Raw genomic sequence first — 12,621 nt, 5'->3', positions numbered from 1 at the left:
TCACATTTGGGCGCCTTACATGCACATCCACCGTGCATTAGAAGCATCGATGTTCCCAATGAATGATACGATGTGCGTGTGAGCGCCGCAGGAGCAGATCCGGTCTCCATTGTAGTTACAGTTCACGCCTTTGACGCTATATGGACACTTCCGTCATTTCACGATCTGTACATATCTGTATCACAAGCTCGTACCGTTTGTCTTCATGAAAACCTCACATGGTGTGACCGTTAAACTCCCTTAAACTTAAAGCTTCAAAACCCAAGGTCTCTATTTCTCTCTTTCTCTTTTTCTTCACAGACTGAAAAATGGCCAGGGCGGAACAGTCATTGGGGTTTCATGTTCTTCTGGCTTTGGCTTGTATCCTGTGTTTAGCCTCCTGCGCAGGTATTTTCCACTTATATTAATTTGGTTTTGTAATACATTTTCTTTCAGGTGCATGCATGCATGCAGCTCGTTTATTTGATTCTATCTTAGGGATCGATTAAATGACCTTTCTCTTCTGATCTGTTTCTTTAAATATTTCTTACTCATACGATATAACTTTTCTGGTTCATTTCTCTCCCAACTGTTCTGCTTTCATCTTATCTCTTTGTTTGCTTGGATTTAATGGATTGGGATGCGACATTGGTGAATGATGAGATTCTTCTGAATATCTCTAATAGATTTAGGGAAAAGAGACGAGACAGAGAGAGTAAATGAAATACCGAAAAATAAAAAATGTCGACCACTAAATCATCCTATTTCCTGGGTTTTAACTGAAGTACCAGACATGGACGCTTGGCAAAAACATGGGCACAAGGAGAAGAGTTATTTCTGCTAGCTTCGCTGCAATACCTTAACGTTTGTTTGGTTTTAAGTTTTAATCTTTGGAGATTGATTAAAATAACAAGGGTTCTCCTTTCTGTGAGAGTTTGTTCCAGTTTTTTATTCTATATACAGTTTAAGACCTCTAAATCTATCTGGTTTAATTTCTTGCAGAGTCAAGAACAGCTGCTGCAAATAGACGACAGCAGGTAAGCTTGTTGCATACCAAGGTTCCTTTCTTTGAGTCACTTCTCTTTCCCCCATTTTTTGTTTTCTATTGTCTCTTTATTATTGTTTATTGTTAGGTAGTTGATGCTCTGGTAATTCATGACTTGGGAGCTCTGGCAGTCAGAAGAATTAACTAAATTGAATAAATACTAATTAAGCATATAAATCTATTCTCATCCACCTCTTACAAATGAAATGCACCATTTGCATCTAGAAAACATTGTGTCATTTCAAGGTTTTAATTTTCTTGTATTTCCTCTACTTTGGGTCCAAGATCTGAAATGCAACTAACTAAAATTTCAGGGGTCTTTTCCTTGCTACAGTTTTTTCTTCTATTATTAGTAGTTCATTTCAATATGTTATAATATGTCTCTTATTTATATCATTTGTATTTATGGGTTCTATGCAAAAAATCCAGTTAACCACAGTGAATCTGGAATTTGTGGGTGTGCAGTCTCAAAGAAACCACCCAACCTCTGTTAGGTGATGCTTGAATCATGGACAAACATCTCAAAAGTCCTCACGCAAAAGCCCTTTGGTCAAAGTGGCTTTGATACCATTTCAAAAAACTATCCAACCTAAAAGCGTAAACTGTTATGTGATGCCCTTGAATAGGTTTTTATTCTCTAACAGGCAGTGTGATGCAGTAGGGCTGGAATAAATTAACACGAGAGAGAGAGGAGAAAGGAGAGAGAAAGAGAAAAGAGTGAGAAATACCAAGGAATCACTCTAAGGGGTCCTCGACTTGTGGCCCGGAATACTCTTCACCATAATTACAAAAATGTCATTCATCCAGAAACACACCTAGGAGCTTGGAAGATCCAAATTTAAGAAAATTCCAAATTTCATTCTTTAGCTCATGCATTACAGTGGGCCCATATTAATAATGGGAGCTGGGAACATCTACTGGGAACAAAAGCTAAAGCTGTAAGTAAGTTAAGGCTGCAAAAGCAGTTTGGACTACTGCATCTGCATGTGCATGATGCAGTGGAGTGTCTGATAAAGATTATGTATTAATTAACTTGTGGGTTATGTTAGAAAACCTGGTGCATCGCCAAGCCATCAACGGAGGAGAACAAGCTTAAAGACAATATAGAGTACAGCTGCTCGCAGAGTGGGGTGGATTGCAGTGTGATCGCAGCAAATGGGAGCTGTTTCTACCCGAATAACATTGTCTCTCATGCATCCGTCGTTATGAATCTCCACTACAGGGCCGCTGGGAAGCACACCTGGGACTGCTATTTCAACGCCACTGCTCTCATTGTTCAAAACGACCCTTGTAAGTGAAAACCACCAAACCAAGCAAATTAATTAACCTCTTATCCATCGCCATCTACCTCTACTTCTCATCTGTGCAGCCAACACTTCCGAATTCTGATGTCGTTATTTGATTGTATTTTGCAGCTTTTGGTCACTGCGTCTATCCCCTCTGAGCCTGTCTCCTGAGGAGGCGTTGTCACGAGACAAACAGCACGGTACCCAAAAGCACTAGATGACAATCAATCTAAATAAACACTTTGTTGCCTCTGACGCTAGACGTCCCAAACTTGGATTGCTTGCTATATATTCACTCTGTTGGGCATTCAGGCCAAACAAGCCTCTCAAAATTCATCAAAAAGAGTCAAAAGATGAACTGTGCCTGGTTTCAAGTAGATTCCAGTGAGCAAATGCACATCAGCTTGCTTTGCTTTTAAGTTGATTTCTTGTTCTTTTATTGACTTTTGAGGATGGGTTAGTGTTTGAGTTTCAATGGTCCTATAACAAAAGGATTTGGAAAATGAATCGCGCCCAGCCATATTTAACTAGGTAAAGCTTAGCTTGGCTCAGATGAGTTCTTTTATACCCCTCATAATTTGCCACCTGTTCCATATTTCGGGCATTAGTGGCTACCATAGGATGGACCCGATTTGCAAGACTAAAAATAGCCTGAAGAAGATATTGTTACGATCGCCCCCTTCTTTCTTGGGCTTGTTTCATGGGTTTTACAATGGGGGTAGCCCGTCCCCCCTACCCATGCATGGATGCTGATGAGTAGGGTTAAGTGGTAACTCCGCACTGACCCGACTTGATCCTAAGTCTCTCCTACAACCAATCATATATATCTTAGCAATTCAACCAGTTGATAAGGTAATTTACTTGAATCCAAATACTGCATACCTAGGGGAGAGGAGAGGTGGTTATGGCTTTCAAGGTTCTACACAACGGGGAACCCATCCCCATTCCCATTACCCCAAACCCTTGTGGCAGTAGGATTTGACCCGAGTCTATGCTGCAACCAGATGGAGATCCCACCAATTGAATTCAAATCCTCTATACCTAAGGGCAGAGGGGGTTATGTATTTTCATGGATTTAACTGTTGACAGACAGTTAATTGAATCAATTGAACCAATATAAGATTTGTAAAGGTTTTCTTTTCTTTTCCTTCTTTTCTTTACATTTAACCAAATATAGCCTAAAATTGTCTAATTATACTAATGTTATATACTTGGGACCTTTTGTCAGAGCAATGTCACTTGGACTTGGGAGATGGGAACCGTTGAGACGGGGACCACTGCCAGAGTTACAGACATGGGATGAGGATTTTGGGCTGAATTGACTTAAGGTTGAAATCGACCCTAATCCAATCTGATGCATTAAAACCTCGATCCCAAACGAAGGTGCTAATGTGCTACATAGCTTTGCAAATTGCAATGCAAGTGGGCACTGTTAGGGGTGTTTACAGTTCGGTTAATCGAACCATGGATAATTCTTACAAATCAAATTGATACCATTGGTTTTTTCATTTTTTTAAATCGAAACTGAACCGGTACCACCAGTTAACTGGTCCATTGGTTTTGGTTTTTGATCGATTCGGTTCTTCGGTTTTTTATATTTATAATATATATTATATAAATATATGTGTAATATTATATTATAAATAATAAATGATATATAATATATTATAAATATTTTAAAAATATATAATATAATTTATAAATAGATTATTATAAATATAATATATGTATATATTTACATAATGAATATATATTTATATATAATATATAGAAAATATATGACATATTAAAAATATATATAAAATATACATATAAATATGTATATCGGTTGGTTCGGTTAACAGCAGATTTTTTTGTAGGTTAACCGAAAACCGAATTGATCCTTTGGTTTTTCAAAAATACCAAACCGAAATTGAAACCAAATCAATCGGTTCAATTAATTACATTTTACGGTTCTGTTTTCTCGATTTGATGCAGTTTTTTGATTTTTTGGTTTTTCATGAACACCCCTAATCATTGCTCACTGGCTGGTCATAGCGGAACTTTTCTAATCAAACTTGGGGCTTAAAAAAATTCAACCCTAACCACGGATTGGATTGGGTTGGGGTAAGAACCTAACCCATCAAAATTATAAAATTCGGGTGATGAAGGAGAGGCTTCTAACGTGAATGTCGGTGTATTGGAAATTTTCTAAAACTTTTGCTTAAGTGGAAGGGGTAGAATACATTGCACCTCACACTAATAGTTGTAGATCATAATACAAAAACTTTTGCATTTGATTTTTTGTTCTCAAAAATTTTATTTTCTGCTTGTGGGGATTCAAAACATCGTATGGTTTTGCCACTTAGGCTGTGTTTGGTTGCAATGCAAACAAATTTACACTGATGCAAAACTATGGCAGTACAAATGATTCGAGTGTAAATTATGACCTATTTTTGTTTCAAATTTTAGCTTATTTTATTTGATTGCAGTATAAATGAAGTAAATTAAGACATAAATCAAAATAAAGCAAAATCCAAAACAAAATTAAACAAAAATTTACATTTTTTACATTTGCATTCCCATGCATTTGAGTGCAAATAAATTTGCACTGCAACCAAACACAGCCTTGGGACCTGCCTCTACCGCCCATCAATATAGGATGCTACCAAAACCATTTAAAGTGGTGTTTGGAGCTGATGTTTTTTATTGCTATTTTCTAAGAAAATAAAGAAGTAATGGTGTGCTATTTTCACAAAGAAAAAGGGCAATATTCTTTGTTTGGTTCCATAGTTGCCACCTCAGCATTTTCAATGCCATATCAGTTAATTATTGCTAACAATGGTATAAAAATGAGAAAACATTTTTTTTTTGACGTTTTCTCTGACCATGCCTTCTCCATTTCTAAACCATGGTCATTTTTTCAGCATTATCTCGAAAAACGCCAACTAAATAGAGAACATGTTTCAAATCAGTATTCTCCAATGAAGTGCTGATGTGTCACCATTCTTTGTGAAAAAGGCATTGATTCCAAATGTCACAAAAAAATTAAATAAAAATGTTACAAACATTGACTATTGGAATGAGGGTTTGAGTTCCATGCTGCATATGAGAAGGTGTAAATTCAAACCAAGGTTTATATAAGACAATTTTAATTAAAAACATTTGTTTTATCAACATATAAACACTTAACTAGTGTACTGTCATTTTTATTAAAATTATATTATTAACAATAATGTTAATAGATAATTGCAGATGTCAAGTATAATCAGGTTAGACAGTTAGACGCAATTATCCATTCAGTTCTGAATCTATTTTATAGAAGTCTGATTTGGTCCTCACAACCCCTTGCAGCATGAATTGATAATATCTCCCCATAAATAAAAAACTTTAAAACATAAAAGGAGATGTTTACAATGCACGGTTCAAAAAGGCTGTGTAGACAATATGAAGACGGTTCAAATCTATTCTCTATTTTATGGAACTGATTATTAAGAGACTGTACACTTGCTGTGTACATTCGTGATGAGGATTTGGTCCTTGTATATTAAGAGTGATGACAGTTCGATTAACCAAATTGTGGGCCTAAATTTTAAACTGAATTGACAGTATTGGTTTTTTAAAAATCGGTAACCGAAATTGAATCAAAGTCGATTGATTACTTGATAGGTTGGTTTCATTAACTATCGATTTGACTTATTGGTTTTTCAGTTTTTTTATTTTATAAAATATATTATAAATAAATATATATAATAAAAAATTAAAAATGCATATAAAAATTATATTATAAATAATATAGTATATATTAAAACTAATAATATATAATGATGCAACGCGATCTGACTACTCCCTGCTAGAGGATAATCTGGCTTTCAGTCGAACGGTGAGCTAAGCGGATCTGCGAAATAAGATCAGAGAACCCGGGGTGGCTAACTCGGCGAGGTCGTTCCGATGCTTAAGTTAATAAGCTGTTGCGAGCTAAAATTGCTTTGAGAATGTAGAGAGCTAGAGAGCAGAGAAATCATGCGTACTTTGAACCATCGGGGGTGGAGCCTTTATATAGTTTAGTCCTCGCGGGTTTTGTGGATCGGTTCTGGGATCTTCATCATGATGAGATCCGTTTCTGCTTTAATTGGGGGATAACGTTATCAACTGATATGGCTTATCAATTCCGCCCAAACCAGGCAGGGAGGAGATAAGGCTGGCTAGTATCCCCGAGCTTATGCTTTTAAGTTCCGAAATGGGTTGAATACCGAAGTGCCTTGGGGTCAAGGTGATCCTGTCACGATCTTGTACCGAGGTGATCTCATCCCGAGGTAAACTTGTCGCGAGGTGACCTTGTCCCGAGGTAGTTGAATATCCGAGCTCGATCTGTTGCGGACTGGTCATATCAGGCTGAGTTGTCATATGAGTCAGGTCGTGTCCACGTGTCCCCTCTTTACTAGGTCGGGCCAAATCACCCTTCATCAATTGCCCCCCACTCCCCGAGCTAGGGGTCTCGACCCGGTGCGGGGAGTTCATGATGAATCCAAGTGGATTTGGCCCGAGGTCCAAGCGGCTTGTCGGGCGAATCGTTGGTCGGACCTGTTTGGCTACTCGGCTCAACCAGGGATAACATAGGTCGCGTATGGTCTACGTGCAGACGTCACGCGATCTATAAACTCCACGGACGTCAAAAAATGCGCTAAACCGATTTCAACCTCGGGGGTCGCGCAACTGATTTTCCTAGGAGCCGTTGGATTGGTTCGATCTTGACCGTTGATTCTCGGACATAGCGGCTATAAATAGGGGGCCCGAGACTCATTTGCTTCGCCATAAATTTGCTAGCCTTCGGTTTGAGGTTGCGCTCAAGTTCCTTAGCTTGGTTTCTTCCTTTAGTTCGGTCTCTCTTTGATGAGTCTTCCCTAGCTCTCCTTTTTGATTTAGTGTCTTTTCCATGTCTAGCTTTAGTTTTGGCAGTCTCTTAGATGGGAGCGGTGAATCCACTGGGGCCGAGGTGGGTACCTTGGCTCAGGTCGTAGATCGCCACACCGAAGAAGCTACTTCGGGTCAAGGTGCGGTCCGCGGTCCTCTTGAGGTGGAATCACCCCGGGAGGCGCGAGAGGCCTCAGGTGACGGCGGACAGGCTCCAGTCCTTAGTAGCTCAGTATAGGCTTCCGAGCAACCTTGTCTATAGTCTTCCCCTAAGTAACTTTCCTTGGGAGCACAGTCACGACGAGATTGTGATCTTCGAAGAGCAACTCGCAGCTGGTCTTCGTCTTCCACTTCACCCCTTGATCGTCGAAGTCATTAAACTTTTTAACATTACCATAGATTAGCTACACCCGAACTCCATTCGCAATGTAGTAGGAACCATCTCGCTCTTCCACGACTATAACCTGCCTCTTGACCTTGATATTTTTTCTTCCATTCTCTCAATAAAGAAGAATTCCTCCTATGTTCTACTTAAACACAGACGAACTTACTACCTATCCCTTCGTCCAGGCTATAAACTTTTACACGAGCTCCCAAACAAGGTCCCGGCCTGAAAAAGGAGCTACTTTGTAGTCCGTAGCACCGAGGGGTGGCCCTTCCCGACCCACTGGAGGGCGGCCAGTCAGGATCCCAGTGTTAGGTTGGACCTGAAGACAAGGAAAAAGCTCCGATCTTGGGAGGAGCTCGGTCTCAAGTTCTTGGACTACGTGACCAAAGACAACCTCGTGCAGGCCGGTCTAAGTCCTGGTAGGTCGTCACTTGTTATGTTGTCTTTGTTTCATTTTGATGTTGTTTCTGATAGTTTGCTTTTGTTGCAGCAACCATGAAGATCCCTACGACCGAACTCTTTGGTAGCATGAAGAAGGTAAAGAATAAGCGAACTTCCAAAAGAGCTCGCATTGAGTCTCCGCAGGCTGCCGTTCCAGAGCTCGAAAAGCCCATATCCACCGAGCAACCTCTCGTGATTGATCTGGTCGAGGAGGAACCTGGGAAGATCTTCCCACCCCGCGCGCCCGAGGAGGCAACATCTTTGGAGCCCGCCACTACAACTGCTGCTTCTTCAGGCAGCGATGAAGCAGCTCGAAGCATACTAACTCCGAAGTATAGCCTTCTCAAGAGCCAAAGCGCGGTATACGCCGAGGAGGTCGCTAGCTGGGCCGAGCTTCCAGTCGCTCAGCTTGGAGCACGAGCGGCTACCCACTGCATGGTGGTAAGTTTTGTCTTGACTTCTTCAATTTTGTACTTCAACTTTTCTTGTACTAACTCTTGTATCCTTCTCTTGGCAGGTGAACTCCGCTATACATGCTCTGACGTACCAGTCCGAGGTGCACCTGAAGCGAGCTCTTGCAGCTGAATCTTCATCTCGCGAGGCTCACACCGAGCTAAATCTGGCCCGCAATGAAGTTAACCAGTTGAAGAAAGACGCGTGGGCTATAAAGGAGTTGATCACTCTGCTGATGGCCGAGAAGGAGGAGCTCGCGGGGCTGAAAGTGGCACTGAAGAGGGTGGTGGAGAACCTCGAAGCCCTCGTAAAGGAGCAGACTGAGATACTCCTTCAAGTAGTGGAGGAGGCTAAGGTCAAGGCCATCCAAGAATACAAGGCCTCAGAGGAGTTCCAGAGAGAACTGGTCGAGGTGGGGATGGAAAGCTACTGTAAGGGCTTCAAGCTTAGTAGGTGGCTGACCCGACGTGAATTCCCTCAGCTCAACCTTAGCGCTATTACTACTTCGAGGGTCACAGAGGAAATGGCTGCCGAAGCTACTGAAGATCCAGACTCCGAGGCAGAAAGCGACAGCGACCTGCTCAGTGGTGTTGAGGAGACCTGCGCTGATGAGTGTATGGATCCTCCTGCTGAAGCCTCGAACAAGGACGAAGAGCACCGAGATGAATAGAGGCTTCTTTTCTCTTATATTGTATACCTTGAGCCTCCGAGCTCGATCTATAGTGAACTTTTTTTTTTGTACTGAAATCTTATATCAATGAAATGCACCTTTTGACTTTTGTTCAAAAATGTTCCAAGTGCAAATAACTCCCGAACTGGCAAACTAACTATGTAGGAGTAGAAATGTGTAGGTTACTCTGAACTGTCGAGCTACTGAGCTGGACTACAAGTAAGGATAACCGAAATAAAATTTTTCTATGTGGATTACCTTGAACTACCAAGCTAACGAACTAAGCTAGGAGTAGGGGTAACTTCGCATAATGTACGCCGAGGTGAGTAGACATTGTAGGGTATATACCCGGCCTATCTGCGCACGGGCTACTCGCTTAGATGTCAGTTGTCCCTTAGAGCTAGTGGGTCCAACCTGTTATTATATGCCAAACTGGGCTAGACGTCATAGGGTTTACACCCGAACTGTCTATGCCTTAGGCATGATGATTTGCCTATGCCGAAGAGGCGACTAGGACTTGTCTGCCCATGCCGAAGAGGCGACTGGGGCTTGTCTGCCCATGTCAAAGAGGCGACTGAGACTTATCGTAGTGTCGAGGTCTTATGTCAGCTCGACATCATGGCCCTTAGGCTTCTGGGAGTGACTCGCAGTCCTCTCTCCAGTTCGGCGATCACAGGTTGTATCTTCTTAGATTGCCGATATTCCAGGATCGAAGTACTTGTTTCCCTTTCAGGGTCTCGAGCTCGTACGTACCTTCCCCGAATACCCATCTTACTCGGTACAGACCTTCCCAGTTTGGTTCGAGCTTACCAACACCGAGCTCAGGTACCATAACCTTCCGAAGAACCAGGTCGCTGACACGGAAGTGTCGTTTCTTGACCCGGGTGTTATAGTACCGAGCCACTCTCTGCTGATAAGCTGTAGTCCGGATGTATGCCAGGTCCTGTACTTCTTCCACCAGGTCGAGGTTGGTACGGAGCTCATCGTCGTTTGTCTCCTCGTCGTATGCCTCTAAGCGTAGTGTCGGCACCTCGATTTTTGCTGGGATCACCGCTTCCATGCCGTAAGTGAGGTTGAAGGGAGTCTCACCCGTGGCGGTCTTAACAGTAGTCCGGTAGGCCCATAGCACACTGGGCAGTTCATCTACCCACAATCCTTTGGCTTAGGCTAAGCGAGCTTTCAGTCCACGGAGTATAGCTCTATTGGTGACTTCCGCTTGCCCGTTTGCCTGGGGGTGTGCCACCAAGGTGAAGTTTTGTTGTATTCCCATCTCGGCACACCAATTCTGAAACTTGATGTCCTCGAACTGCTTTCCATTGTCAGAGATGAGTACCCGAGGTAGCCCGAAGTGACATACTATATTCCTCCAGAAGAAATTTTGTATGTTGCGGGCTGTGATCATCGTTAGGGGTTCCGCTTCCACCCACTTCGTGAAATAATCCACTGCTACCACCAGAAACCTCCTCTGTCCTGTCGCTGGCAAGAATGGGCCAAGAATGTCGATTCCCCACTGTGCGAAGGGTCATGGGCTGGTGAGGTATTTGATGGCGGCAGCAGGTTAGTGGTGGATGTTGGCGTGCCTCTGACACTTGTCGCACTTCTTGATGAAGTCGAGTGCGTCTGCCTTCATTGTGGGCTAGTAGTAACCTTGTCGTAGCGCCTTCTGGGCGAGAGCCCTGCCCCCCAAGTGTCCGCCACACAAGCCTTCATGGGTGTTGCAGAGAACGAGCTCGGCCTCTGAGGGTCGCAAGTAGGGGAGTGTGAAAGATCTCCGGTACAGCTGTCCGTCTATAATGACGTACTTAGCTGACTGGCGCTCTACACTTTGGGCCGCATTGCGATCTGTAGGAAGGGTCCCATGAAGCAGATAGTTCGCGAATGGGTCAATCCAGCTTGGCTCTGCTTGTGCTACGGGAGCGACCTCTCCTCCCCCCCCCCGAGAATGCTAGACCGAGGTAGGTCCTTTATGTACATGGTCCGCATCGTAGAACCTCTCTAACCTTGGCCAAATAAGCAGCCATGTTGGGGTCGCGGGCTTCATACTCGCCGCTGACTTGGTTGACCACGAGCTGGGAGTCGCTGCAGATGACAAGGTGTTTAGCCTTTACTTCCTTCGCTAAAGTGAGCTCGACTACTAATGCCATCGTACTCTGTTTCGTTGTTGGATGTTGCGAACCCGAACCGGAGCGCGTATTCTAGCTTCACCCCGCTTAGACCGTACAGAATTATGCCCGCCCCACTTGTTGGTTGGACGAGCCATCAACGTGGAGGATCCAAGGCTCCTTGTCCCAGGTCGGACCTGATCTAACTGGGATTGGTGCCGCGCTGGTTGAAGCTTCCTTCGTGTGCTCGAGCTCGACCAGTTCGGGGGTTGCGGTGCTGAACATACATTCTGCCACGAAATCGGCCAAGGCTTGGGCCTTAATTGTCGTTCGAGGTTCATACCAGATGTCGTACTCACTGAGTTCGATAGCCCATTTCGTCAATTTGCCAGATACCTCGGGCTTGAGCAGGATCTGCCTCGGAGGGTTGTTGGTGAGGACAACGACAGTGTGGGCTTGAAAGTATGGATGAAGCTTCCGAGCTGCGATGACTAGCGCGTATGCCAGTTTCTCGATCTCTAGATACCTTGTTTCACCATCCTACAAAACCTTGCTAACATAGTAGATGGGTCATTGGACCCGATCTACTTCTTTTATCAGTACCGAGCTGACCACCTCGTCATTCGCGGAGAGGTACAACTTTAAAATATCCCCTTCCTCGGGTCGGGTCAGAACCGGCATACTAGCTAAGTATTTTCTCAGCTCGTCGAAGGCGACCTGACACTCCACAGTCCACTCAAAGTCTTTTCTTTTCTTTATAGCCTTAAATAAAGGCAGGCAGCAATTTGTCGACTTAGACATAAAATGGCTCAGAGCGGTTATCCTACCATTCAGCCTTTGAACCTCTTTTAGTTTGCAAGGTGGTCTCATATTTAAGATGGCCTTTATCTTTTCCGAGTTGGCTTCGATGCCACGTCGGTTGACTATGTAGCCCAAGAATTTAACCAAGGTGACATCAAAGACACATTTGTTGGGATTTAACTTCATGTTGTACTTTCATAAAATTTCAAAAACATTTTGCAAATCATTTAATAAAAATTTTGAAAATTGGGTCTTAACGACCATATCATCTACATAGCATTCAACTTTATTGTCGATTAACGACTCAAAAATCCTATTTACAAGTCTTTGAAAGGTTGCCCCGGCATTTTTTAGTCTGAAGGGCGTAACCTTATAGCAATACAGTCCGAGCTTGGTTATGAAGGCCGTTTTCTCCTCATCGACAGGGTCCATCCTAATCTGGTTGTAACCCGAGTATGCATCCAGAAAGCTCAGCAACTCATGCCCTGAGGTTGCATCCACTAGGCGATCGATCTTGGGCAGCAGGAAGCAGTCCTTTGGGTAGGCTCTATTCAGGTCGGTAT

The 12,621-nt window shown here is 43.1% G+C and overlaps 1 protein-coding gene across 1 annotated transcript; it reads left to right on the top strand.

The window, feature by feature from the left end:
• The first annotated feature begins 210 nt into the window (after positions 1–210).
• On the top strand, positions 211–2,785 carry LOC104607122 (major pollen allergen Ole e 10-like). Its single transcript, XM_010272654.3, has 4 exons — positions 211–387; positions 982–1,016; positions 2,074–2,314; positions 2,440–2,785. The coding sequence occupies exons 1-4, from the start codon at positions 309–311 to the stop codon at positions 2,466–2,468; spliced, it is 384 nt and encodes a 127-aa protein (XP_010270956.1). The 5' UTR covers positions 211–308; the 3' UTR covers positions 2,469–2,785.
• Positions 2,786–12,621: the final 9,836 nt, after the last annotated feature.

The sequence above is a fragment of the Nelumbo nucifera genome, chromosome 3 (assembly GCF_055504915.1).
Source record: "Nelumbo nucifera cultivar China Antique chromosome 3, China Antique-T2T, whole genome shotgun sequence".
NCBI classification, from domain to species: domain Eukaryota; kingdom Viridiplantae; phylum Streptophyta; class Magnoliopsida; order Proteales; family Nelumbonaceae; genus Nelumbo; species Nelumbo nucifera.
This window is presented reverse-complemented; position numbering and strand designations above follow the sequence as displayed.